This window comes from Camellia sinensis, chromosome 2, assembly GCF_055761805.1.
Source record: "Camellia sinensis isolate YWXY chromosome 2, ASM5576180v1, whole genome shotgun sequence".
NCBI lineage: Eukaryota > Viridiplantae > Streptophyta > Magnoliopsida > Ericales > Theaceae > Camellia > Camellia sinensis.
Genome location: NC_138962.1, coordinates 118,459,845 through 118,487,833, shown reverse-complemented (window position 1 = coordinate 118,487,833; position 27,989 = coordinate 118,459,845). Strand labels below are relative to the sequence as shown.

The 27,989-nt window shown below is 44.7% G+C and overlaps 3 protein-coding genes across 3 annotated transcripts; all 3 read right to left on the bottom strand.

Moving 5' to 3' along the window:
• Position 1: 1 nt before the first annotated feature.
• LOC114275490 (protein RIK) lies at positions 2 to 27,925 on the bottom strand. The gene is made up of 6 exons (XM_082915484.1): positions 27,810 to 27,925; positions 27,657 to 27,720; positions 7,003 to 7,098; positions 1,161 to 6,886; positions 930 to 1,047; positions 2 to 401 (listed from the first exon to the last, which is right to left on the bottom strand). The coding sequence occupies exons 4-6, from the start codon at positions 1,258 to 1,260 to the stop codon at positions 146 to 148; spliced, it is 474 nt and encodes a 157-aa protein (XP_082771610.1). The 5' UTR covers positions 1,261 to 6,886; positions 7,003 to 7,098; positions 27,657 to 27,720; positions 27,810 to 27,925; the 3' UTR covers positions 2 to 145.
• LOC145818976 (uncharacterized) lies at positions 15,439 to 15,834 on the bottom strand. Its single transcript, XM_082912950.1, has one exon. It carries the CDS (start codon positions 15,832 to 15,834, stop codon positions 15,439 to 15,441), a length of 396 nt encoding a protein of 131 aa, XP_082769076.1.
• On the bottom strand, positions 19,099 to 20,103 carry LOC145818975 (uncharacterized). The gene has a single exon (XM_082912949.1). It carries the CDS (start codon positions 20,101 to 20,103, stop codon positions 19,099 to 19,101), a length of 1,005 nt encoding a protein of 334 aa, XP_082769075.1.
• Positions 27,926 to 27,989: the final 64 nt, after the last annotated feature.

The following is a 27,989-nucleotide window of genomic DNA, read 5'->3' as shown; positions in this document are numbered from 1 at the left end:
TGAAGCAGTTGGTAACTCTTGAAACTTTCATTTATGCAGACGCCGTTTGTCCTTATAAGACAAGATCTCGCTAGAATTCGCTGTTGTGCTTGCTTCTGTTGTTGTTGCAGGAGCAACTGCTGAATTGACAAGAGAATGTGACTTTCTAAGGGCTAAGGCAACTTGCTGCAAAGGGGTGGGCATGAGGATATATCCCACAATATCCACTATAGCTCATTCCACTAGATAACGAAGGCTGGGGATAGCAAACCATGTTTGGTTGAGAATGCCCGCAGCTCAATCCTATGGATTGTGACAGAGTCCTTTGAAGAAGGGTTGTGGTGATGCCAGGATGTATAGCTAAGGATTGATGGCAGGATCCCAGGATGTGTAGCTCAATCCTATGGATTGTGACAAAGTCCCTTTAACAACACAAAAAATACTGTTGTAGAGAAAAGGAGTATTGAATACTACATGCTCAATGAAACACAAGTATTTCTAAATTGTAAATATTATTAAAACAAAAAAACAAAAAACAAAAAGTTTATCTATCTTCTAAGAGCTCAGCTTGTTTAGTGCAGCTTATAGGGACTGCTAATTTCTTTTTAAACTTTAGGAGTTTGTGCTAGTGTGTTTGGTGCATTGCAGCCATTTGCTTACAGCTAATGAGGCAAAAATAGGTTGATTATCGGGATGGGTGCTTTTAGTTTCCGCTTTCTAATTATTAGTTTTTAGTCGCACCAAACAGGCCATCATATGAACTCTCAAAAAAAGATAAAAAATGTTATGCCAACATATTACCCAAAATGCTTACATTCTCCAAGTACCTATCAATTAAGAAAAGAACAAATCTAAGTTACCCTCACGCAATTTTAGAGGACAAAATTCTCCTATTGAGAATATTCACATATACTCTATTATAAACATAAGCATAAATTAAACCTAATTACCTAAAGGCATGAAACTTTATGCTGATTGTATCCAAAAGATTTTTAGCCAAAAGCTTTGCACTTTCAATACTTTTTGGATTGTTACTCGACAAGTATAAATGCAGTGGCTGCTGTCCTTCTGCAAGAATAGAAAGTAACAGTAATAATATGGTCAGTGCTTTGAAGAACAATATGCTACACAATCCATATTATCCAAATTGCAAAACGGTTATATGGCACCACAAGTACAACCTTCGCCGAATGCACTTTCAGAATTTCCTGAACCACGTTCTTTTAGTAAGACAGTTGCTCTTGTTTCATTGATAATGTGATGTACATATTGGTCCCGCATTAGAATATCTCATCTTCATCATGAACAATATTGTAGATGTGCCCCGAGAACTCCTCGGGCTCCGCGTCTGCGAGGGCGCGAATTCCGTTTGTTCTCTAGCTAGTACAAGTTCGAACTCAATGTCACGGTTCTTAATTTGATCTCACAGAGTGCAATGTAAGATTGATAAATCACCAAAAGTCCAAATCTGGCAAATCGTTTTGAAAAACTGATTTTAATAAAGAAGTGCCAAACATGGACTGCTTTGCCAGATACAGAGTTGTCACCTAAATATTTTATTTTGGGGGAATTTAGGAAACACTGACTCGTGCCTAAGGCCACGTGTCCGTCATCACCAAAGTTGCCTCTACTCGGGAACTTGGATACGAGAGGGGAAGGTCATGCAATGAGCACCCCCGCTCGCCCGATCAAAGATCGGCCTGTACTAAGCATGATATCTTGTTTTTGAAAACACATGTGTTCTTATTCCGGTTATTAACCTAGAATTACTATGTGATGTGCACAGCATACAAGTATAGACTAGATCGCCTAAGTTGGAACAAAACATTGCATGTTCGTTTGTTTGAAAATGACTTGAAGTTTGCTACTCACAAGTAGGCTAAATCGAGGATTTCAATGAATTGTTCCAATTCAAGTAATCCAACCTTCACCCACAGGCATTCAAGCAGTTATATAATATAAGCAGTTAGCCTCATGGCAAGTACGCTTTCATGGCAACAATAACACACATGCAGTATGCTAAAGCGTAAACACTCACAGTGTACTCCGAGCCAAAACAAAGAACTAGTTAGAAATCATGCATGACCCTAGTTCATGTTAAGATGGCTAATGTAACACATGAGAAAATGCAACTCAGATAGGCTTGGCTATTCTAAGATGTCGTATGAAATGCAACTTGGTACATGTATTCAAATAGGTGTTGAAATACAATGCAGTTAGTATGATACGCCAATCCCGGTGTATGCAATACAGATGAATGGATGCACGCATGCAAGCATAAGGTATGCTAATAGAAATATGCCATAAAACTAACCATCGTAAGCAGTTTAAGTAAAAGGGAGAAAGAAATGGGGGTTGGAAGACATGCATCACACATACGCACGCTTATTACAACAATTGGCCTTCTCGACGGAGGGTCTGAATAAGAAGCTAACTAGCTAATCTAAGCTAATTAAACTAATTATTACATCACAAAACTAATTAACTAACAAGCTAACTAATTAAGCTATTACAATACAAATTGAACAGCTAAGCGCGTTAACTAATTAAGTACAGACCAAAGCATGAACTAGCTAAGCAAATTAGCTAAGTAAAGCAGTAAAACAATGTCCTCAGAGGGAGAAGAATGCAAACATGCTTAGTCGCCTCGTTCGGAAATCCGTCACGATGCCCCAATTTGCCTCTGTTTGCAACTGTTCTCAGAACCTTGCTCCAAGCTCCAAAAAGCTTCTAATACACCTTGGGGACATGTGGGAGGGCTACCGACCAGTTGTTGGTGCTTCTAGCCACTGGCCGACCACCTATCATTGTTGTAAACCAGAAAAAATGGTCGGCCAGCTAGTTTTTCTGGCTGGCTGACCAGTTGTTGCTGCCAGACTCCAGATTGCTGCAACAGAGAGCAAGAAAGAGCATGGCAATGTATTTGCAAGATATGTGCACACAACCATCCTCTCTATCATTTCACAAGCTCAAGGGAGTGTGGTTTTCGAGCCTCGGGCCACTAATCACGCATCTCGATGCATGATGGCCGGGAAGTCAAATTGCATAAATCAATATGAAATGAATACACACATAAACACATAAAGCCTAGAACTCTATCATGTATGATCAAGAGAGTCGACGATCGAGAATTGAGGCACGTTTCATCACTTCAAGTATAAAACATCCCTCGTTTCTCGTGTTTGGACTAACACTTAATCCAAACACAATGCAAGCAACTCAAGCATGCAAACATGCAATGCAACATGCAAAACACAGTGCAACTATATGGCATACACAATGCAATATGACCTAAGCATGTAGACAACATGGCATACACAATGCTAAATGCTAAGAACATGGCATACTCAATGCAATGTGACATGATTAACTTAACAAAGCTAATGACATGCAAATAATGCTAATGCATGCACAATGCAATGCAACATAAGCATGCAACAATATGATGCAATGTAATAACATTCACATAATATGCTCGATGGACTTAAACCAAAATGGATGGACCTCCGTCATGTCCAAATCAGTGGCCACAATGATGAAACTAAGGCATGAAGCACAAAGTAAATGCATACACAATGCAAAGGCCCATCAACTAGGCATAAGAGCACAACTCTCAAGAGTGCTCAAAGAGTGATAAACATGGGAGTGTAACCACATTGTATGCACTGAAATTAAGTAAGAAATGATGCCAAATCATTCAAACTACACAAGTATGGCATGCAAGAGTCCCAAAGGCACAAAGCTAGCAAGGAGGACTACACAAGGGGCATGCAATACATGGCATAAAGACATGAACCAACCATGGACAGAGCCCAGACAGATCTAAAAAAGGACCAAAACATGCTGAGATGGGGGCTCAAAAGCCTAGGCAAGATGGCATACACATTGGTCCATAAGCTAGGCAACAAATGCACAACACTCAAAGACACTTAAAGTGTGAATGAAGTGGGAACATGGCAATGCTATATGCTCTAAAATAACATATGAAATGATGCCAAATCATGTACACAACACAAATGAAGCATGCTATGGTACCCAAAGCTTGAAGCTAGCATAGGCACTTACACTACAACTATGCAAAACATGAAGCATATGGCCAAGGCAACCCAAAACAGTCCTAGAACATGTCAAAATGATACTAAAACATGTATGGAAGGAAGCCAAGACAAGCTAGCATGAAGGGCATAAAGCAAGGATCATGTAAGGCAAATAAGGTGGCTTACACTACACCTACCAAGACCAAGCATGAGATGACTTAACCAACAAAAATCAGAGTTATATCATGGCAAGATAACCCCAAAAACACATTGAAATGATAGCTCGCAAGCTTAGGCATGAAGGCATACGCAATGGTTCATGTTAAGGCATAAAGGGAAAACCCTCCAACGCATTGAATAAGTGAAAGACACAAGTGCATGACCATGAAACATGCACTGAAATCTCATAACAAATGATGCTAAATCATGAAAATAGTCCAAGTAATGCATGCTAGTGGACTTGATATACAAAGCTAACAAGCTAGAATGCACTATAGCTATACAAAGCATGGCATGCATGACCAAAACAACACAAATCAGAGCTTAAGCATGCTAAAACATGGACAAAAGCTTCTTGAAGTTAAGCCAAAAGCATGCTAGAATGACATGTTAAAGCATGGTACACATTAGGCTAGTTCATGGAATTGCACTACAAGTGCATGGAGCATGCAAGGATCAACCAAACCAAACCTTAATAGAGGTATGATATGGCAAAAAATCACCAAAAACATGCTGAAATGGAGTCAACATAAGCTAGAAAGACATGCTACATCATGAAGCATACAAGACTAGTTTATGAAATTTACACTACAAGTGTATAAGGCATGCAAGAGCCAACTAAACCAACCCAAGACAGATCTAAGGCATGTTAAAACAACACCAAAAACCTACTGAGATAGCCCCAAAACAAGCTAGAAAGACATGCTCAAACATGAGGCACACAAAGCTAGTTTATAAGATTTACACTACAAGTGTATTATGCATGGAAGGGATGATCAAGACAACCAAAAATAGTGGCATGCCATCTCAAAATAACCACAAATACTGCTAAGAACAAGCCAACACAAGCTTAATAAACATGCTCAAACATGAGGCAAATATGACAAGTATATAAGACACAAGGAGAGGGGATGACCCTCTCGTATTTGGGACCCCAAAACCACCTTTCCACCACTGAAAATCCTCTGGATTTCAGTGGTAGAAAGGTCATGCAAAGGCTAGAACAAGGGCCAAAAGGGATGGCTCAAAACAAGGCCTAACAAGGCCTAAGAGGGGGTAGACCACTCCCAACAAAAAAGTGACCTTAAACAAACATTTTAAGGACTGAAAAATAGAACTTTTTTGCAGTAGGAAGTTAAGCTTAAATCAGCATGCAAATAGGTCTAAAAGCTTAAGCAAAACAAGGGGTTTAAGGGGATAAAGGCTCACCCTTGTAGAACCTCTTCAAGACTACCACTCCAGCAGCTTTCTTGGATCAAATCCAGTCCAAAAGCACCAAAAACAACCTCAAGAAGCCTCAGCAACAAAAGGATGGTGTTTGAGTGTGTGTTTGTGTGTTAAAGTGTGGTAAAGCTACACTTTTAAGGCACAAAATGAAGAACAAGAGCAAGATAGATACAAGTATATATGTATAACTCTCAAGCCTCAAGAACTAAACTGAGAGGAGGGAGGAGGAGGTTCTCTCTTATAGAGAACCAAGCTCAAGCTTATTGGACAAGCTTAGGGTCTCAAAGCCATCCCTCCATACACGTGTATGGAGGATGGTTCTAGTGCCTTCCAGCTGTGCCAGCTGGATGAAAATATCTCCAAAAAGGTGAGAAAAAGCAGCTGACCACTTGAAGTGGTCGGCCAGCTACTTGAAGTGGTCGATCAACCACCACAAGTGGTCTCCCAAGACAACAAATGGTCGGCCATGGTGGGAGAGAGTCTAGAGCATGAAAACAATACAGTGGTGTGGAAAGACCAAGAAAACCAATTGGCCGACATAAAACTGGCTGGCGAGGAGGAAAGTGGTCTCCAAGGGGAAGAACTGGTCTCCCACCCTTGTACAACCTTCCAAATAAGGAAAACAAGGTTTGTACCAAAAATAAACCAAAACGGATGCAAAACGAAAGTTCGGGAGGCAAGGCACGTGGCCGAAAGCCTCGAAAACTAGTCTACGGGCATCAAAAATTGTCTCCCGGACCACAGTGTCCCTCTAGGTAGAGGCAACAAGGTGTGGTTAAAAAACCATGCCAAATGGAGAACGTTAAGTGGTCCCAGTCAAGGCACGCGGCCGAGGGCTCTGAAAACCGGACACTGGTCTCCCAACGAGAAAAGTGGTCTACGACCACGAAAAGTGGTCGTAGACCACAAAGAGATGGTCTACAAGACCTCTCCCTCCCTCCAGGGAAGAGAAACAAGGTTCGATCTACTAACCGAGCCAAAGCACAAAGAGTTCAGAGGCCTGGAGGCAAGGCTCTCAGCCAAAACTCCGAAACCTCGAAACGAGCACGATATGCACTATCACCGAACGCTCAATCGATGACGTCTGAGTCTTAAGGTCGGTCAAAAATGAGGTGTCTACAAATATAAACTTTGAACTAAATTCACCAAATAGCATAACAGGGACCAAACAAAAAATGACAGAAAGAAAGAAAAGGAAAAAAAAAGAAGCAACTGCAAAAATGGGTATCAATGCCAGATGAATGCATAAGAAATTCATGTATAAAGAAATTAAATCAAAACATCCATATATGACCATACAATACCCCTTATAAAAGAACAAGCACAAGCTAAGCAACACAATCAGAAATGCACAATTGCAAGAGAGAGGGTAAGGCTCACATTTGGCCCACGAATATGAGCAGCAATGTTCAAGGATAGGTCTGCTTCAAAACCCAAATACACACATGTGCTTAGAGGATTAGAAACATGTTTTAAATAATCGTAATTATTTGTCAACCGCATTTTGCAGGCTTATAGAGCTTAGGTGTGAGACATTTACCATTCCAAATCACTTGACAGAACCTTGTTTCAGTATCTCTTCAACCATGGCAGCTGCAAGATCAACTGCTTTTATTCGTTCCACTGTCGTCTCCAACTGCAAAAGCAAACCATAAGTTAAGGAAGTTAAAATCAAGCTATATAAAGATAATAATAAAAGGAAAAAAATATAATTGGTAAATATTAATACAATAACTTGCAACTGCAATTTTGAGTGATGAACTGATCCAAACCAGCAAGTTGAATTGCCTTGATCAAAATTGTAAGTAACATTTACAAGTAATATCTAAAATGCATAACACTTTATTTACAAGGAGCCAAAGACAACAAGTTGAGATCTGTGAGCCATCTTTGGAATTGCTGATAGACATATGTACTAAATAAGTTCATAATACAAGATCTACAAGGAGAAATAATGTTGAGATTTGTGAGCCATTTTTGGAATCATTAAGAGCCATACATATTAAATAGGTTTATATATATATATATATACATATATGAATAATAAGCTTTATTGAGAGATAGCATCAAGTGAATACAAGCTATATACAAAAATAAAAAGAAAGAACTTCACAAACAAACAAGAGGTCAATGAGAAAGATATACACACGCATTACACCTTTATGGTTTCTTAATGACCAAGGTTGGGATTAACCCTCTTTGAAAGTCAATTATAGAAATAACCCAAACAATTATTCTTCAATATGTACAGGTTGCTCTATACCCTTGAAAGTTCTCCTACATTACTCTCCAACGGTGGTTATCAGGCAAGTAAGCTCAATGACCTACCGACAAGATCTTACTGATCAACCCGCGTGACAACGGATTATCATTACAAGGAGGGCAAGACAAATAACCTTTAGTTCTCCATCCGGATAAGTCAAAATATGCAGGGAAGTCATTTGTGGTCCACATTACAGTTGCATGCATCTGAAAGGTCTTTTCAGTGGAGGCATCGTAAGTCATCACGACATTCTCCCACAACTCCTTCAACTCATCAATCAATGGCCTTAGGTAGACATCAATATCAGTCCCCGGTTGATTACGTCCAGGAATAAGTAAGGACATCATGAAAAATGGGGCCTTCATACATCTCCAAGGTGGGAGGCTATAGGGCATGAGTATGATAGGCCACATACTAAGGAAGTGGTCATGTTCCCAAAAGGGTTAAACCCATCAGTGGCTAGGCCTAACCTAACATTGTGAGTCTCCTAGGCAAATGTAGACACGCCCGAACGTCCCAGGAAAATCCCGTTTTGTTCATTGGGTTCACTACAGTTCGGACTCAATGTCACGGTTCTTAATCTGATCTTGCAAAGTGCAATGCGAGATCGATAAATCACCAAAGAGTCCAAATCTGGCAAATCGTTTTGAAAAACTGATTTTAGAAAGAAGTGCCAAACATGGACTGCTTTGCCAGATACAGCGTCGCCACCTAAATATTTTATTTTTGGAGAATTTAGGAAACCCTGACTCGTGCCTAAGGCCACGTGTCCGTCATCACCAAAGTTGCCTCGGCTCAGGAACTTGGGTACGATTGGGGAAGGTCATTTCATGAGCACCCCTGCTCGCCCGATCAAAGATCGGCCACTACTAAGCATCATATCTTGTTTTTGAAAACACATGTGCGCTTATTCCGGTTATTAACCTACAATTACTATGTGATGCGCACAACATACAAGTATAGACTAGATTGCCTAAGTTGGAACAAAGCATCGCATATCCATTTGGTTTGAAAATGGATTGAAGTTTGCTACTCGCAAGTAGGCTAAAACACAGGTTTCGACGAATTATTCCAATTCAAGCAACCCAACCTTTACCCACAGGCATTCTGACAGTTATATCACATAAGCACATAGCCTCATGGTAAGCATGCTATCATGGCAGTCACTCACACGCATGCAAGGATGCTAAAGCATAAACACTTACCGAGTACTCCAAGCCAAAGAAAGAAGCTAATTAGAAAACATGCATGAATCCTAACTATGCTGAGATACCTAATGCAACACATGCAAGAATGCAACTAAGATAGGCTCGGCTATTCTAAGATGTCATGTGAAATGCAATTTGATACATGTATTCAAATAGGAATTGAAATACAATGCAGTTAGTATGATGCGCCGAGCCCGGTGCATGCAAGACAGATGAATGGATGCAATCATGCGAGCATAAGGATGCTAATTGAAACATGCCCTAAAACTAACCATCATAAGCTGGTAAATAAAATGGAGAAAGACGTCGGGTTGGAAGACATGCATCACACACACGCACACTTATTACAACAGTTGGCCCTCTCGACGGAGGGTCCGAATAAATGATACAAAGAACCACCTAGCTAATCTAAGCTAATCTAATTAAACTAGTTATTACACAACCACAATGAATAACAAATTATAGCTAATTATTACATAACTCTAACTAATTAACAAATTAGCTAAGTAAGCAATTAAACTATCATGCAAACTACATGAAACGGACTACCTCAGCTCTGCCTTGGATGATGAAGGATGCATGCATGCTTGAATTGCCTTGTTCGGAAATCCCTTGCGACGCCCCGACTTGCCTTTGTTTGCAATTGACCTCAGAACACTGCACAAGGCTCCAGAAGGCTGAAACTCCACCCTAGGGATCTATGGGAAGGCTGCCGACCAGCTATTGGCCTTGGAGACCACCTGCCGACCACCTTTTGTGGGAGAAACCAAAAGGGGTGGTCGGCCTGCCAGAAAAGCTGGTCGGTCGACCAGTTTCTGCCTCTGGTTTCTGGTTTTCTGCAACAAGGAGCAAGAGAGAGGCATGGCAAGGTATTTTCAACATATGTGTACACGACCACTCTCCCCATCATTGTACAAATTCAAGGGAGTGTAGGTCTCGACCCTCGGGCCACCAATCACGCATTTTGATGCATGATGGCTGAGGAACCGAATTGCACAACTTAATGCGAAATGAATGCACAAATTAACACCTAAAGCCAACAACTCCATCATGGGTAGTCAAGAATGTTGGCGACCGAGAATTGAGGCACGTTTTGTCACTTTGAGTACAAAACGTCCCTCGTTTCCCGTGTTCAGACTAACTCCTATTCCGAATGCAATGCAACTATGCAAACAAGAACATGCCATACACAATGCAATGCCCTATGACTAACTACAATGCAATGCATGCAAGCATAATGGAATGTGACACAAGTATGCAAACGTGCAATGGCTTACATACGAATATGTAACTAGCATACACAATGCTATGAACTAACGATGGCATACTCAATGCACGATGCAAGACAACATAAGCGTGTAACAATATGACACAATGTGACTAGTGTACGGGGGCGAAATATCCTCTGCTTTCCGTACTCCTTGTACTCCAAGCTTCTCTTGACGGCGTCTACCTGGTAACACAGAAACGGTGAGCTGCCCGGCGGTGGTGTGCCGGATAGACCCTCCGACGATCAAGTCAGTCCACTTGAGGAAGGAGAAGACAAATAGAGAGTGAGTATTTTCTTTTGGGGGAGAAGTTGCATACCTCTAACGTTCGTCCTCCTCCCTATTTCAAGGCTGGCTATGCAGCCTCAAGATCATCCGCGCACTACCTCTGCTGTCCTTTCCAAGACAGGTGGCAGTGCTCGCCTCTCACCACCTTACGCGTGTACAGGCTTAGTCCTCCCATCAGTACATGCAGAACTGTCTAACGGTATTGAGGCATGCGTGGAGCAGATGTTCTCTTCCTCGTGCCATTGGCCCAGGTGGCATACCCGACCGTAGTACTACGACCGGCCTATCTCCCGTGAAGAACTATCACTACAGGCACTCAACCGCGCTATTCCCCACCGGACTGCCCCTTGGCAAAGGGGCAGAGGGGTGATGCTCATGGGCCGAGCTGGTATTGATCGGTTTATCGTGGCATACCGGTCGCGAGGCATGCCGGCCTCCGTCTGTTCTACCTTCATCCGAGGTTATCTGGAATCTGCCCATCTCGGCTAACCAGTCAGAGACGTGCCATCCCTCACTTGTCCATAGTTTAGCCCAAGCTACCTGTAGGCCGGCCTCGCCACTTGGCTGTGTGCCCTGCCGAAGGTTTTCTAGTCGCAGCTCGGCCAAGCTTAGTTCACGCCCGGTCAGCCGATCTTTTCGACCGAGCAAAACAGACCCACCGGCCCTCTCGATGGAGGACATAGCACGGCACCGTGAGGTCTGTCACGACCCGCCCTATCTTAGCTCGGCCGTACTAACGGCGCAAATCTCCCCTCTCAATTGCCCCTTAATCCCATCTGAGTCATCGTGATTGGGATTATCTCCGTGACCGAGCCAACGGTTAGTGAATTGCATCCTTTCCCGGCCGAGCATGGTTGTGGCGATATTTGTCGCCGAGCTATATCATTTGGTCGGTCATTTCTACTGCAGTCTTGTCAAGCGTCGAATCACCGTACTGACAGCTGCGTTTCCAATGCCACGTGGCTTCACACCATTGGGTCGTACAGCCAGCTGTTCTGCACGCGCAAAATTCAAACGGCGCAGCCGTTTGGGGTTCCTTCCCCCCTCTTTTGTATTCCAACGAAGGGCCTAAAACCCTTCACTTTTCACCTTCTCTTCCACACTAACCCTAAGCCTCTCAAACCTTCGAACCCCCCAGACCACTGCCATTATTGTCTCAGTGCTACATCCTCTATTTCAGATCCTTTCGAAGGCCACAATCAAGCTCTCGAGGTCGCGTTCACCCTCGCATCCGTCCCCCTGGTAAGCTACACTACCCTCCCTTGCATTTTCTGTTTCTGTTTCTTGAAATTCTTTATACATGTTCTTCGATTCCGTGCCACTATGCTTCATTTTTTTTTTTTTTTTTTTTTTTTGTGACCACCGGAGCCCCTTTTCTTTGCTGTAGAACTTGTACACCCTAGGGCAAATGGGAACTTTGAGAACGGAAGGGGCCTCTGAGCCCCCTGTTCCTCCTTGGTTCGAACGAGTTTGCCCCACTTCTGGGATGAACAGTTTAAATCTGGGTAGAACCGAGCTAAACACTCATTTAGATCCACAGGTAGAGCTACAGCCGAGCAAAAACTGGTTTGTGGCTTCTTACTGAGGTCGCAATCGAGCTGAATACTTTAATTAGATTGGTAAATAGGAACGCACCGAGCTGAATACCCTAGCCGAGCTGAATACTCCATTAGATCTGCAAATAGGAACGAACCGAGATAGGAAATCAACAAAGCGGTCTAGCCGAGGTAGGGGTTGAACCGGCCAAACACTAGTGACACTTTCATTGAGCTAGTTGAAATAAGAGCCCGCGCAATTTTTGCCGTGCTAACCCTTGGAAATTATTTTTAATAATGCAGAACACACTAGGACCGTCTAGGCCAGTCCAGAACCATCATTGGTGGAGCTCAAGGTCCGAGCAAATACACCATCCTTTTTGACTGAGATAGTCTCTAAACCAAATAAAACCGGGATAAATGGGGAAGTACCGATTTATGGTTAGTTCTCCCGGCGCGATGGAGGAGTTTCGAAGGGAGTACAACATCCCAGATGACGTCGTCTTAAAGCTCGCCAAAAAGGGAGACACCCCTTGGGGGGACCTAGATCGGAGCCCCCTTTCAATAGTAGAGGGAGGGCTCCGCTTCCCGGTCCAGCCTTTGATCTGTGAGTTTTTGAGGCAGACAAGGCTTTGCCCGACCCAAGTTTCAAATAACACTTACAAAATAATAAACGGGGTCGCCGAACTGAACCGGAGGCTCGGTCTCAATCTCGGTCTGGCTAAAATTTTCCATCAGTATAGTCTTAGTAGAAATAAGAGCGGGTTTTGCTGGTACCTCAAAGTGAAGAAGGGACGAGCAAAATTAATAGAGGGTAACCCGGACAAGGAGACAAACGACGACGACTTCTTGTGGGTGTCCGGTCGCTATGAGGACACCGAGGCACCCATACCGGGATGGTATATTAGAAAGGATTTTGGCAGTGCCGGTGAGTCGCTCAGCTGGCTGTGCTATTTTCTTTGCATCACTTACTTTCCATGTCGATCTAACACTTGTCTTCTTTTTGTAGATAAGCACCTAGCAGCAGACTACTACCGGGCCAACCAAGAGGCCATCAGAGTCCTGCTGCGCCATCCTGCCGAGGAAAGGGAGGCTTCGAAATTGCTCGGCTTCGATCAGACCTACCACTACACCGCACCGCGCAAGAGCCGGGTTACTGATTTTCTGCGTGCGCCAACCCCAGAACCAGATCCAAACTTACCACCGATCAGGCTTATTCCACTCACCGCCGAGCAAGAAATGGCGAAAATCAGGGCCATCAAGTCCCTGATCACCGGGGAAGAAGGCGAGTCCCAAAGACTAGAGGCAACCGGGGGGACATCCTCTACACCCGCCGTGCAGCAAGAAGGGGCAGTACTGGCGCTTGCCAGCGAGCAGCCGGCTGGTCGGTCCAAGAAGCGGCCGAGGAACGAGCAAACCGGGCCGCATCTGGCAGATGATGACTCTACCGAACGCGCCTCTACCGAGCTCGGGGAGCAGACCGAGCAACCACGGACTAGCAAATCCAAGGGCCCAGCCACCCCCCCGGTCTGGGCGCCCGAGTTCAAATACCAGGGCCGAGCAGTTTCTGCTGAAGACTCTGTCTACGCGGACAAGGACTACTCGCTTGGTTTCAATTTGACCAAGGGGTTGATCTTGCCCGCTGATATGAAAAAACATGACGAGCTTTCAGACCTCAAGGTCCTCCACTTGGCGATGAAATCCATAGTTCTGGTAAGGTCTCCATTTTTTACGTCAAACTGTTTGCTCGTTTTTGCTCGGTTTTTCGTATACTGACGATCTCTCGCTTGTTTTCAGGTCGCGCAAAAGAACTATTTGGCCCACAACCGAATGATCAAAGTGCGGCAGAGCCTGCAGGATGCCATAGCTGAGAATAAATCACAAAAGGCCGAGATAGCGAAGCTTAAAGCTGCGCAGGAAGCAGTTGAGGCCAAGCGAGATATCCTGAGCCAAAAGGTTGATCGAGCTAACGAGGACAAACTTCGGGCCGTGAAGTCGATGAAGGCTCAGTATCTCACCGAGTTGAGGAAACTGCGCGATGCGCACAAAGCCGAGAAGGACAAGGCCGTAGATGATGCAGAAGACCGGGGATACGCGCAGGGCGAGAAGACCTACGAACGGCAGGTCCAAGCGACCAAGTACATCTTTTTCCAGTGCGGCTGGAAAGCTGCCGTGGAGAAAGTTGGTCTTGGTCAAGATTCTGACATGTTCATCAATCCGCCTGCTGCCTATATCCCGGTCTACATGCAGGCGTACTCCAAGGCCACCCAAAACCAGCTCATCACAGATGCAAGGAAAGAGGCCGAGGAAGAAGCCGCCGCCGAGAAACTAGCCGAACAAAATCCTCCCGAAGCATCTCCAGATGCGGAGGAAGAGGCTGATCGGGATGTTGCCGTGGTGGAAGGCATTGACGATGACGCCGAAGGAATCCTGCCCGAGCACAATGTGGAAGAGGCCGAGCAAACTGTGAAAGTCGCCGAACAAACGGTCGACGTAGAGTTGTATTGATCGTTTTCCCCCCCCTTTTTTTTTATGATGTAACCAGGCTATGTTCCCCCCGTCTTGTACTTGAATTTCCTTTATCAATGAAGATTTTTGACTTTTTGCTCGCTCATCTTCTATTTCTGTTCGGTTTGCATCTGCATGGATTCCTTGATTCAATTGTTAACAATTCACAACTGCCAGGTCGGCTGTGTCGTACAGTTTGCCGAGCTAAAATCACCTCAAACGTTTTCTAATCAGAACTAGTAGTTCAGTTCCATGAACTTTCAAATGAACTGACGTTTTAACTCTTTTGAGCAAAATCTGTTCGGCCTTAATTAGTTTGTAAATTTCATGCAATTTCGACGTGACCGAGCAAAATCAGTTCGCCTTTTAAGTTGGGTAAGTCGCCAACATTTCTTTTAGGCCGAGCAAATTTAGCTCGGCTTCTTATCGGTTGTTCAAAATTCCAACATTTCGAATTCTGCCGAGCAAACTCCGCTCGTTTTCCATATTGGGCATGACACCAATATGTCCACTGGGCCGAGCAAAATCAGCTCGGCCCTTACACTGGGCAAAACACCAATGTTTCTGTTGAGTTGGTCATGGCGCCAATATTTCAACCGGGTGAGCAAAACTATCTCGACCCTAATGCGAATGGGGCCATACACCAATTACATCGTTGGACAATGCACCAACTGCTTGTGCGGTCTGCATTCATTCCGGTGAGAGGAAATCAGTCCGGTCCCATTCAGGTCGGTCTCTTGCCCCTGGTATTCATAATTGCCTTGCGTCCTTGTGATTCCATTTGTACAAATGTAATTCCAAACAACAGGAGGGCTATTTTTTATTACAAAAGCATTGCTATCCTTTACATTAAGTGCCAAAGGGCTGAAGGTCTAAAAAAGCTAAACAACACCAGCAAATTACATCTTAAAAGTAAAAGACCTTAAGGTTGGCCGTATTCCATGGTCTGGGGACAGCCTTGCCATCTATATCTTCCAGATGGTATGCCCCTTTACCAGCAAGACCAATCACCTTGTATGGTCCTTCCCAATTTGCACCGAGCTTTCCTTCGCTAGGGACCACTGTGTTGCCAAGCACCTTTCTTAATACCCAGTCCCCGATCTTGAACATCCTGGGGTGCACAACCTTGTTGTACTTTTTGGAGAGTTCTTGTTGATAAGCCGCTATGTGGATCAATGCTTGCTCCCTTTTTTCTTCAGCAAGGTCCAACTCCAATGCCACCGCTTCACTATTCAGATCTGGCTGGAAACTTTCAGAGCGGATGGTTGGCATGCCAATTTCCAAAGGGATGACGGCCTCCATGCCGTAGGCCAAAGCAAATGGTGTTTCCCCGGTTGACCGCCTTGGCGTAGTGCGGTATGCCTAGAGCACATTAGGGAGTTCTTCAGCCCACTTGCCCTTAGCCTTCTCAAGCCGCTTCTTTAGCCCGTCCAGAATGGTCTTGTTTGAGGCCTCTGCTTGACCATTTGACTAAGGATAGGCCGGCGTCGAATTGTAGAACTCGATCTTCAACTCTTCGCAAAATCCGCGAAAGAGTTTACCATCAAATTGAGTGCCATTATCCGAGATGAGGGCCTTGGGTATACCGAAACGGGTGATCACGTTTTACCATACAAACTTCTTCACGTCCTTTTCCCTTATGGTCGCTAGTGGCTCGGCCTCAACCCACTTGGTGAAATAGTCGGTGGCGGCGATGAAGAACTTACGGTTGCCCAGTGCAGCTGGGAGTGGCCCAACAATATCCAACCCCCAAAGCGCGAACGGCCAAGGACTTGTGAGAGGGAGCAAATCTCTAGCCGGCTGGTGGATCTGGTGGGCGAACTTCTGACACTTCTCGCACCTGCGAACATATTTCTGCACATCTGCCTACATGAGTGGCCACCAATAACCCTGAGAAATTGCTCGGTAAGCCAAGGATCTGCCCTCAGTATGGCTGCCACAGATGCTCTCATGTATCTCATAGAGGAAAGCCTCCACCTTGGTGGGGTGCACACATTTCAAATACGGGCCGGTGAAAGATTTCTTGTACAAGGCCCCAGACGGGGAGAGCCAAAACCGCTCTGACTTTGTCCGGATCTTATGTGCCGCCTTCTTTTCTTCTGGTAGAATTCTATCTTTCAGGAAGGCGATGATAGGATCCATCCAAGAAGGGCCCAAGTCGGTGCAAAGTACCTCGGCTGATTCTGGTTCCTCAATGCTTGGCCTTGGTAAAAATTCTATCATCAAGGGGTTAAGAAAAGTTGTCTGAGCAGAAGCGAGTCCTGCCAATTCATCAGCCGTGCTGTTTTCCTCGCGGTCGATTTGTTCCAACCTTATTGCAGTGAACTTCTTGATCTCTGCGCGTACCAGCACCTGATACTTGGCCATTCTTTCGTCCTTTGCTTCATACTCCCCTGAGACCTGATTGACCACCAACTTCGAATCACTAAATACCATAAGGGCCGTGGCTTTCATTCTCAGCGCGCTTTGTAGTCCGGCAAGGAGAGCTTCATACTCAGCCTCGTTGTTAGATGCTGGGAAGCCGAGTGTAATTGCCTACTCGATGATCAGCCCGTCCGGCGAGTTCAGTGCGATGCCCAGCCCGGCCCCATATCTGTTGGACGCTCCATCAACGAAGAGCTTCCACATCTCGCCAATAAACAGCTTCCAGCAGTCAGAGGGGTTCTGAGAGCTTCTCATTTCCAAGTCTCTGATCGGTTCATTCTCGTCGGACTTTGTTAGTCCGGTCGTGCTCGTCCCTTTTCCTACTTGTGAACCAACACTCGTTTCTATTGCAAGAACCATGGGTTGTGCTAAATCCGCACCTACCAAATCAACCGGGCATCCTGGATGCATCCCAGGGGCAAATTCCGCCACAAAGTCGGCAAGTGCTTGAGCCTTGATTGCGGTGCGCGGTCGGAACTTGATGTCATATTGTCCTAATTCCACGGCCCATTTCAAAATTCTCCCAGTGAAGTCTGCCTTTTCAAAAAGTACTTTAAGCGGGAACTCGGTTAACATAACTATCGTATGGGCATGAAAATAGTGTGCCAGCTTTCTTGACACCATCATTAGGGCCAGTGCCAATTTTTCCAAGGGAAGATACCTCGCTTCGGCTGGGAGAAGATTCTTGCTTACATAGAAGATCGGTAGGTGCTGGATGCCTTCAGTACGCACCAATACCGCGCTGACTGCGTGTTGAGAGACTGCCAAGTAGAGGTACAACTCTTCGCCTGGCTGAGGTGTGACCAAAATAGGGGCTGAGGAGAGATATGCTTTCAGGTCTGCTAGTGCGCAGTCGCACTCGTCATCCCAGAAGAACTTGGACTTCATAGTTTTAAAGAAGGGCCTGCAACGATCAGAAGACCGACTGACAAATCTGTTCAGCATGGCTGCCATCCCAGCAAGATGTTGCACGTCCTTCGTGGAGTTGGGACGCTCCAGGTCTTGTATGGCCTTGATCTGTGATGGGTCAGCTTCAATCCCTCGATTTGTGACCAGAAAACCCAGAAACTTTCCGGTGCCGACTCCGAAGGCGCATTTTGTGGCGTTCAAGCGAAGCTTGTGGAGCTTAAGTATGGTGAACATCTCTGCAAGGTCGGCGAGGTGTTGAGACTTCTCCTTACTCTTCACCACCATGTCGTCGATATAGGCCTCCATTGTTCGGCCCAGAAGAGGAGCGAACATCTTCGTTACCATCCTCTGAAGAGTCGCCCCGGCGTTCTTTAGTCCGAACGGCATGACTTTGTAATAATATAAGCCTCTGGGGGTTGTGAACGACGTGATCTCTCTGTCCGATTTATACATGGCTATCTGGTGGTAGCCACGATATGCGTCCAGGAAGCTAAACCTCTGATGGCCAGTGGTTAAGTCCACCAGCTGGTCAATTCGTGGGAGGGGAAAGCTATCTTTGGGGCAAACTCGGTTGACAGTCTTGTAGTCAACGCAGACTCGCCACTTGCCGTTCTTCTTCGGAACAACCACCGTGTTGGATATCCACCGAGGGTACTGCACCTCCTCTATGGCCCCAGCTTCCAACAAATTCTTTACTTCCTCTGCGACCACTTCAGTATGGTGCAAGACTGAGCGACACGTCCTTTGAATGACTGGCCGTGCATTAGGGAAGACATTCAACTGATGACAAATGAAGCTCGGGTCGATGCCAGGCATGTCGTAAGGCGTCCAGGCAAAGGCCTCCAAATTGGAAACCAAGAAGTTGACATAATCCATCTGCTCGGCGCTAGACAAGGATGATCCCAAAAGGAAGAATTTAGTTGGATCGTTCTCGTCAATGCGCACTTCCACCAAATCTTCGATCGACTTTTCCTCGGCCTTTCTTCCTACGTCTTCAAGGACCTCTTTACCCTCAGGCCCTTCAATCATTTGGACGAACCCTTTGGTCGCTCGGCTGCCATTTACCGCAACGAAGCATTGTTTCGCCATCACCTGGTCCCCCCAAACTTCCTCTATTAGTCCGCTCGGTGCCGGAAAGCGCATGACTTGGTGGAAGGTCGAGGCAACTGCTTGCATGGCGTGCAGCCAACCCCTGCCTAAAATCAAGTTGTAAGTTGATGGAACTTTAAGCACCTATAACTCTACTTGCTTTACGATCGATCCCACTTTGACCGGCAAAATAATCTTTCCGATTGGCCATTCTGGCTGTGAGTTGAAGCCGACCAAAAGGGACGTTGCGGGGGCCAAGTCCTTGTCTTCCAACTTTATTTGTTTAAACGCGTCATAATACATAATTTCTACCGAACTCCCCTGGTCGATCAAAATTCTCTTGATGTTAAAGTCTTTGACACAAAGAGTGACTACTAAAGCATCATTGTTTGGCATCTGAACTTTTTCCAAGTCCTTGGTTGAGAATGAAAGGATATCCCTTTCTTCGGTCTTTCCCTTCTTCACAGCGGGCTGAACAGAGAGCACTTCCCTCATGTGCTCGGCCTTCTTGATCATCCCTCTCAGCTCGCAAACCCTGGCCGGTTCAATGATACTGTGGATGACGTTGATTACACCTTGCGGGGGGGCCTCTAGAGCAGCCAGGCCGTTTGGCTCGGCTTGGTCCGCTGGCGTGGCCTTGATGCCCCCATCTATGTATTGGTCAAGATGCCCCGCTGCCACCAACTCCTCTAAGTGTTGTTTGAGCGGCAAGCAGTCCTCTGTTCGGTGCCCCCGTTCTTCATGAAAGGTGCAGCGATATTTTGAATTGAAGCCCCTCTGTGCACTCCCCAACTTGGCCGGCCAACGGATGAAGGGTTCACCTCGAATCTCGCTCAAAATGCGGTAGATGGGGATTTTAAATACCGTGGTGATCCCAGTCCGCGCCTTAAATTTTCTTTTGGCATCCTCCACTGCATCATGGAGAGGGTCAGCCCGGTCGTTTCGGCGGCCCTTGTTTCTGTCATCACAGTTTGAACCATAGCGCTGGTCTTTCGACCGGTTGTTTGGGCGGTTATCCTCTTGCCCAACCGAGTGAACTTTCCCCGCAACCCTTCTGTCCACCGCGACCGGATTAGCCTTCTCGGTCGTGGAGGCGGCATCATCCTCCACACGAATGTGCTCATTGATCCGCTGCATCAATGACTCCATGGTTGTGGGTTGATGCATCGTGAGTGAATCTCGCAGCCTATGTCCGACTGGGAAACCCTGTTTGTACTGAGAGATCGCCAGATTGGTGGGGCAGTCGAGGATTTCATTGTAAGTTTCCCAGTATTTCGCATTGTATGCCTTCAATGAACATCCAGACTCCATCTTGAGGCCCAGGAGATGGTCGACCTCCTTCGGCGTTCGTGTGTTGGTTTTGAATCTGGTGACGAAGGCTTCCGCTAGTTGCTGCCACCCTTCAATACTCCCCTCCGGGAACCTTTCGAACCATTTCAAACCCAGTTCTCCCAAGCTTGCTGGGAATATAAGGCACATCAAGGCGTCATTCCGCCGGTGCCCAACCATTACTTGCCGGTAATGGCTCACATGCATGTATGGATCCGTCTTGCCGTCGTACAAAGTGAACTTTGGCTGGTGGAATCCGGCGGGGAGTGGCGTACTCTCAATCTCTGGAGACAGCGGCGTGGCAGTAAGTCGTGCCAGCTCTTTGTCCACCAGCGCAGGGGCCATCACTTTGGGGGCTGGCATCGCCACTTCCTCACTGTAACGAACTGGAGCGCTTAACCTCTACAATGCCGGCACTCTCCGAGCCTCCCGACGGCACGCCCTCTCCTCCAATACATCCCTCAAGTCCCTGGAACGTGTGGAGAAAGAGGATCCCGACGTCGGCGTCGGGCGTGAGAGGCGGTAGGTGCTGTCGCGAGAGAGGGACCTGCCCTCTCCTTGGTCGGAACCTCCAACCCCATAGTTCCTGGTGATGGAGAGAGAGTGAGTCCTCCCCTGGCAGCGACTGCTACAGCGAGGGGACGGGGTGCGCTCACTGAGGTTGCCCTCTCCAGCAACACCCTTCCCTTTAATCTGGCGTTTCAGCAGCTCCATCTCCACCGCCATCTTGCGAATGATGGCATCTTGGTCCTTGAGTTTGTGCTCCAGGCGCTGCGCATGGGACTCCCCCCGGCGTCGGCGGCCCTCAGGACTCTGCGAGCGATCAGTACTCCTCCCGCGTTTGTCTCGCGCACTTCGCGAAGGAGTCTCTAGGCCCGCCATGGCTGGAATATTTGGAGGACCTTCTCTCAAGCGGACGTACTTAGGTGTGACGCCATCGACGACGGACAGTGGGGCTTCGCCGTTGTTAGCCATGGAAATGGTCGAAGAAGCTCTAAGAACAAGGGTTGAGTATCAAAAAACTTCCCACAGACGGCGCCAATTGTACAGGGGCGAAATATCCTCTGCTTTCCGTACTCCTTATACTCCAAGCTTCTCTTGATGGCGTCTACCTGGTAACACAAAAAGGGTGAGCTGCCCAGCGGTGGTGTGCCGGATAGACCCTTCGACGATCAAGTCAGTCCACTTGAGGAAGGAGAAGACAGATAGAGAGAGAGTATTTTCTTTTGGGGGAGAAGTTGCATACCTCTAACGTTCGTCCTCCTCCCTATTTCAAGGCTGGCTATGCAGCCTCAAGATCATGCGCGCACAACCTCTGCTGTCCTTTCCAAGACAGGTGGCAGTGCTCGCCTCTCACCACCTTACGCGTGTAAAGGCTTAGTCCTCCCACCAGTACATGCAGAACTGTCTAACGGTATTGAGGCATGCGTGGAGCAGATGTCCTCTCCCTCGTGCCATTGGCCCAGGTGGCACACCCGACCGCAGTACCATGACCGGCCTATCTCCGGCGAAGAACTATCACTACAGGCACTCAACCACGCTATTCCCCACCGGACTGCCCCTTGGCAAAGGGGTAGAGGGGTGATGCTTATGGGCCGAGCTGGTATTGACCGGTTTATCGTGGCATACCGGTCGCGAGGCATGCCGGCCTCCGTCTGTTCTACTTTCATCCAAGGTTATCTGGAATCTGCCCATCTCGGCTAACCGGTCAGAGACGTGCCATCCCTCACTTGTCCATAGTTTAGCCCGAGCTACCCGTAGCCCAGCCTCGCCACTTGGCTGTGTGCCCTGCCGAAGGTTTTCTAGTCGCAGCTCGGCCAGGCTTAGTTCACGCCCGGTCAGCCGATCTTTTCGACCGAGCAAAATAGACCCACCAGCCCTGTCAATGGAGGACATAGCACGGCGCCGTGAGGTCTGTCACAACCCGCCCTATCTTAGCTCGGTCGTACTAACGGCGCAAATCTCCCCTCTCAACTAGCATACACAATGCGAACGTCAAATAGCATACTCAATGCAACTAACTACCCGGGATGCGCAATGCTAGGGATACTATGGCATACTCGATGCAAGATGGACTTAAACTAAGATGGGTGAGCCTCAGCCACACCCAAATCAGTGGCCAATATGATGAAAATGGGGCAACAAGGTACATGCAAACATGCACAAATGCAAGGGACCAAACCTAAGGAACAAAGTGCAACTCTACCAAAGCATGACAAGGATGAAATATGGCATACAATGACACATGTTCTAGCTCTAAAATGACATACAAGATGGTCCCGAATCATGCAAACAACTCACCCGATGCATGTTGGATGGCACAATTACCGAAACTAGTTAAGTGCATTACACTAGAGGCATGCAAAGCGATTCCCAAATGACCAAACTAGTCCCAAACAGTCCCTATGTAGACCCAAAACAGTGGCAAAATGGACTAAAATGATGGCTTGCAATGCACAAAATGAAGCTTATGCAATAGCCCAAAAATGAGGCATACAAGCACAACTCTCAAACGCATTTAAAAAGTGGAAAACATGGGAACATGGCAACCCTACATGCTCTGAAATCATGGTAAGAATGATGCTAAATCATGTCAAAAGCCCAAACAACGCATGCTAGTGGACCCGATATGCAAAGCTAGTAAGCTTGATTGAACTATGACCATATACAACAACGCATACATGACCCAAAACACTTCAAACAGAGCTAAAGCAGCCCAAAATATGAATAAAATTAGTTTGGATAATGGCCAAAATATGCTAGAATCAAGGGCCAAAACAACATGCAATGTGAGCTAGTGAACATGGATTACACTACAAGCATATGAAGCATTCAAGAGGCCACTAAACCAGCAAAAGGTAGAGACATGACATGCCAAATAAAGCCCAAAAACCCACTGAAACATTATCAATGCATGCAAGAATGATATGCTCCTTTGATAGGCTATAAGAGGGGTTGTTCTACACATGCAAGAGACACACCCAAGGTGACAAAACCAACTCTGGACAGAGCCTATGCAGGCCCTAAAAGTCACTGAAAAGGGCCTGAAATAAGGCTTGGAGGTGTGCAAATGAGGGCTCCTTTGTAAGGCCAAAAATGCTAGTAAACAAGACAACAAGAGAAAGGATCACCCCTCTCTGATTTTAGCCCTCAAAACCACATCCCAACCACTGAAAATCCGCTGGATTTCAGTGGCTAAAGGGCCAAACAAAGCTCAACACAAAGGCCCTAAGGCATGGCTCAAAATAAGGAAAAATGAAGCATGCAAGAGGGTAGATGACCCCCAACAGGAAAATGACCTTAAGCAAACATGGAGAGTGCTTAAAAGTAAAGCTTTTTTTATTTGACAACCAACCTCAAATATGCATGCAAATAAGGCTAAGAAATGGCTCAAAATAAAGCTCAAAAGAGGGAATAAGTGTGTTACCCTTGTATCTCAGCAAGACAGCAACTTTGAGACCAAAAATCCAGACCTTCAACCTCTGAAAATGACCTCCAAGGACCTCAAAGCAATGGTGGAGGTGTTAGGCTAGGAGGTGGTGTGCAAAGGTGCAAGAACCAAGCACTTTCTAAGCCTAAGTGTAGAGATATAGAGAGGGAGATATACTTTTCCTTCAACAAATTTCTGAACCCTCCCTAAGGAAGAAGAGAGCCTCTCTTATAGATAAAGGAGGCCAAAACTTTTCCAAGAAGCTAAAAACCAAGGCCAAAGATCCTCCATACACGTGTATAGAGGATGAAGTTTGTGCCTTCCAGCTGGCACAACTGCCAACAACTCACAAAGACAAAACAGGAGGAAAGGGGTCGACCAGTTCAGGTGGTCGGCCAGCCAGTTCAGGTGGTCGTCCAACCAGTTCAAAAGGGTCAACTCAACAAAAAGTGGTCAGTAGCCCCATTTGGTGGTCTCCCAACTGAATGTGGTGTGGTGGGAGACCAGCAATTGTGGCCCAAAAATGAGGGAGACCAGTTACTTGACAAGAAAATTGGCCGGTGGGGAAAAAGTGGTCTCCAAGGAGAAAAGGTGGTCTCCCACCCTTGTACCACTTTCCAAACAATGAAAACAAGGTCCATTCCAAAAATGAACCAAGACGGATGCAAAACGAGGGCTCGGGAGTCAAAACGCGCAGCCGGGTGCCCCGAAAATAGGCCGTTAAGCATCGAAAGTGGCGTGCGACCACAAAGATGGTCTCCCAGGCCACAGTGTCCCTCTAGAGAGAGGAAGCAAGGTGTGTACAAAAAAATGGGCCAAACGGAGAAAGTTAAGCGGTCCTGAACTGAGGCGCGCGACCGACGGCTCCAAAAACCAGAAACTAGTCTCCAAACGAAAAAAGTGACCTACGACCACGAAAAGTAGTCTACCGCCACTGAGAGATGGTCTAAAAGACCTCTCCCTCCCTTCAGGAAGAGAAAACAAGACCTGGTTCGTAAACCGAGGCAAAGCACAAAAGGGTCCTGAGGTGTGGCGGTAAGGCTCTCAGCCAAATTCCAAAATTTCAAAACGAGCACAACATGCACCATCACCGAGCGCTCAATCGATGACATCTGAGTCTTAAGATCGGTCAAAAATGGGGTGTCTACAGCAAACTCTGGATAGTGTAAATCAAATTCCTTCCACTCTTTACAATCAGTTGGATGCCTCCCTATACCATCATCAACATGCTTATCACTATGCTATCTCATGTCTTTTGCCGTTTTCCTAGACATGTACAATCTTCTCAACCTAGGTGTCAATGGGAACTAACGCAATATCTTATGAGGGATCTTCTTACCCTTGCTATCATTTACTTTGTACCTAGATGCTTAACATGTGGGACATTTTTCTAAATGAGCATTCTCCTTCTAAAATAGTACACAATCATGTTTGCATGCATCGATGGACTCATATCCCAAGCCTAAGTCACGTAGTAACTTCTTGCACTCATAAATTGACCCTGGCACCACATGGCCTTCTGGTAGGAATCGCCTTTGTATCTCCAAAACCTTGTCAAAAGACTTATTGTTCCACCTATTTTCTACCTTCACATGTAGCATCTAAATAACGAATGATAACAAAGTATCTGAGTTTTTGCAACCTAGGTACAAGCAACATTGGGAAGCATCTAACAATTTATCAAAGTGTAGTACGTCCTCTCTTTCAAGAGTATCACCCTCCATACAATTCCCCATCTGATAGTCCTCTATCAGTTCATCATATTCATCTCGATTGTCGTCATTTTCACTATTGCTTTCATTAAAGTTATTGTGTTCTGGAAGTTCACCATGTTCTAACCAAGTGGTCTACGATACTATCATCCTATTTATGAGCAAATGAGCCTTCACACTATCATACTCCTGCTTATAAAAGTTACAACAATTGATGCATGGACAATCTCCTTAGCCTCACCCAAATTAGCCTTTGCAAATTCAATAAATGAGTTCACCCCATCTACATATGTCTGACTAAATCTATCAGAAATTAACACCCAACTCCTGGCCATATCTAATCACAAGATAGCAGTTAATACCAATGGGGCACAACCTTTATTTATTTATGTATTTATTTATTTATTATTATAATTATTTATTTTCTAAATATGAAGACAAAGTAGTTAATATTATTGTAGAGTGACACGTCATCGTCAATACAGGTGCAACTAGCTATAGGATTATTTAATTTTGTATCAAGGTTTCGACCAACAAATCCTTTAAATTCTATTTTATTTGCATGTATTATGTATTAAGTTAAGTGTTTTTTACATTTATCAACAAATAAATAAATAAATTAAGTGTTTTTTATTTTACATGCCTAAACTTAGTCATGAATTTTAAAGGATCAATAAATATTGAAATTGTTGAGTGGAACTATTTCTGTAGATATTCGGGTGCCAAAGTAGATGGGGAGGACAACAAAATCAGGAACAAGAATGGGCATTACATCCAAAACCTAGCATATACACATTCTTTAAAAAAATATAATATAAAATTAATCGATGCTGTGTTTTTTTCTATAGGGGTGATGCAACAAGTGGCAAACGTTAAATTGACATGTGATATTCGTATATGTTTCAGACAGTAAAGGGAAACCATAATAGCATAACTTATTATGAAACTCGTACATCACAGTTTGAATTCAATCATAGGAACAAATTTGAGTGGCAGATGCTGATTTTTTAAAACCATTCTTAATTTAAAACCACACTGATTCAAGTTGAATGTCAAACCCACATGGTAGAATGATCTAACTATGCACCAAGATTATCAAATTATTTTATATAATAATCTAGTTTATCCAGTTCATTTAATTAATGTTGTTGCCTAATGCCTAGTGTTGTCTACAAATGAAAAGGCTCCATTAACAAAATAATCTTGTAAACAAAATCTAGCACTGATATATTTATCCATATGATTTGTTTGACTACATAATAGAGTCGTCCAAGCGTCACAATCTATCAAAGGGTTCAATCTTTCAAAATTCTTATATGCAATCAAGACTTCATTTTATTTTTAAGCAACAAGAAAGACTAGATCAAATCTGACACAATCCTAAAACCAAAAATGGGAATTTTTATAACATCTTACACAATCCTGAATTAGAAGTCACCACTAATCATCAATAAAGGTGCATCTAGCACAATTATTTTGCTTTTTATGTTATTACCTTATGTCTAAGATGTTTAATATCAGAAAATGTTTATTTTATTTTGCTTATCCTAGTGGGTTGTACTAGGAAATTGTGGAGTCTACCATTAGTGACGGTGTACATAGTCTATGTAGCAGGGACTAGTTGGACTTTTGGGGTATTTTTTATTTTCATGCTGCTGGTTGCTGAAGTCCCAAGCCCCAGGTTGTCCAGATTTTTTGGAGTTATGTGCATGCTAAAATTTCTAAGCCTAAAGGAACAAAGATAGAAAAGAAAAGAAACCAGCAACATAACAGTAACACAAAGATGGCCTAACTGCTATTCCCTACCATGTTCACACAGACTGTGTTGGTGAGCAACCAACTAAAGGAACAAAGATAGAAAAGAAAAGAAACAAGCAACATAACAGTAACACAAGAGGGCCCAACTACTATAATGGACTATAATGCTCTGTTGAAAGGTATCTATTTTTAAATAAATTATTCATGACAAAAAATTTGGGGATTGTGTTTATCACATAGAAATTTTGGAAGTTTTATTTATTTATTTTTTTATAATGAATTATAACAATAGATGGGAGCACTAAATAAATCAAAGTAGATTTCAATGGAAAATCAAAGATAACACAAAACAAAATCGGAATAAATATTTAACTGTTTAATTCTGAAAATCAAAATCAAAAAATCAAAGATAACATTTTGGTGAAATTAACATGTACCAAATCACTCCAATAAAATCAAAGAAAAATACTCACGGTTTAATTCTGGAATCTCTTTCTACTCTCTATGGGACCTGAGATCAACAAATAGTCTTTGATGCTTCATATCAAAACAAACAGCAACTATAATCAATAAATATTTATATAATAAATAGAGAGAGAGAGAGAGAGAGAGAGAGAGAGTATTACCTTCAGCTTTCTTTCAAATTGGTTTGCTTTTAAAAACCCTAAGAACTGATAGTCCATGACGAGAGAAGAATAAGGGAACCCAAACTAGCAGGAATCTATTGGTGCCAAAATTTTAGGGATTTTTATTTTAATGTTTTTCATAGCATTATATTTTCAATTATAACAATAATAAAATGCCAT

Bases quoted from the DNA above. Each gene is read 5' to 3' on its own strand.
- LOC114275490 (XM_082915484.1), bottom strand. From the start codon at position 1,260: ATGCGGGACCAATATGTACATCACATTATCAATGAAACAAGAGCAACT. The intron at 1,048-1,160 runs GTTGTACTTGTG...CTATTCTTGCAG, and splicing joins TGAAAGTGCATTCGGCGAAG to AAGGACAGCAGCCACTGCAT. The intron at 402-929 runs GTAATTAGGTTT...GTGTTGTTAAAG, and splicing joins ATAAAGTTTCATGCCTTTAG to GGACTTTGTCACAATCCATA.
- LOC145818976 (XM_082912950.1), bottom strand. From the start codon at position 15,834: ATGGAGGCCGTCATCCCTTTGGAAATTGGCATGCCAACCATCCGCTCT.
- LOC145818975 (XM_082912949.1), bottom strand. From the start codon at position 20,103: ATGGAGTCATTGATGCAGCGGATCAATGAGCACATTCGTGTGGAGGAT.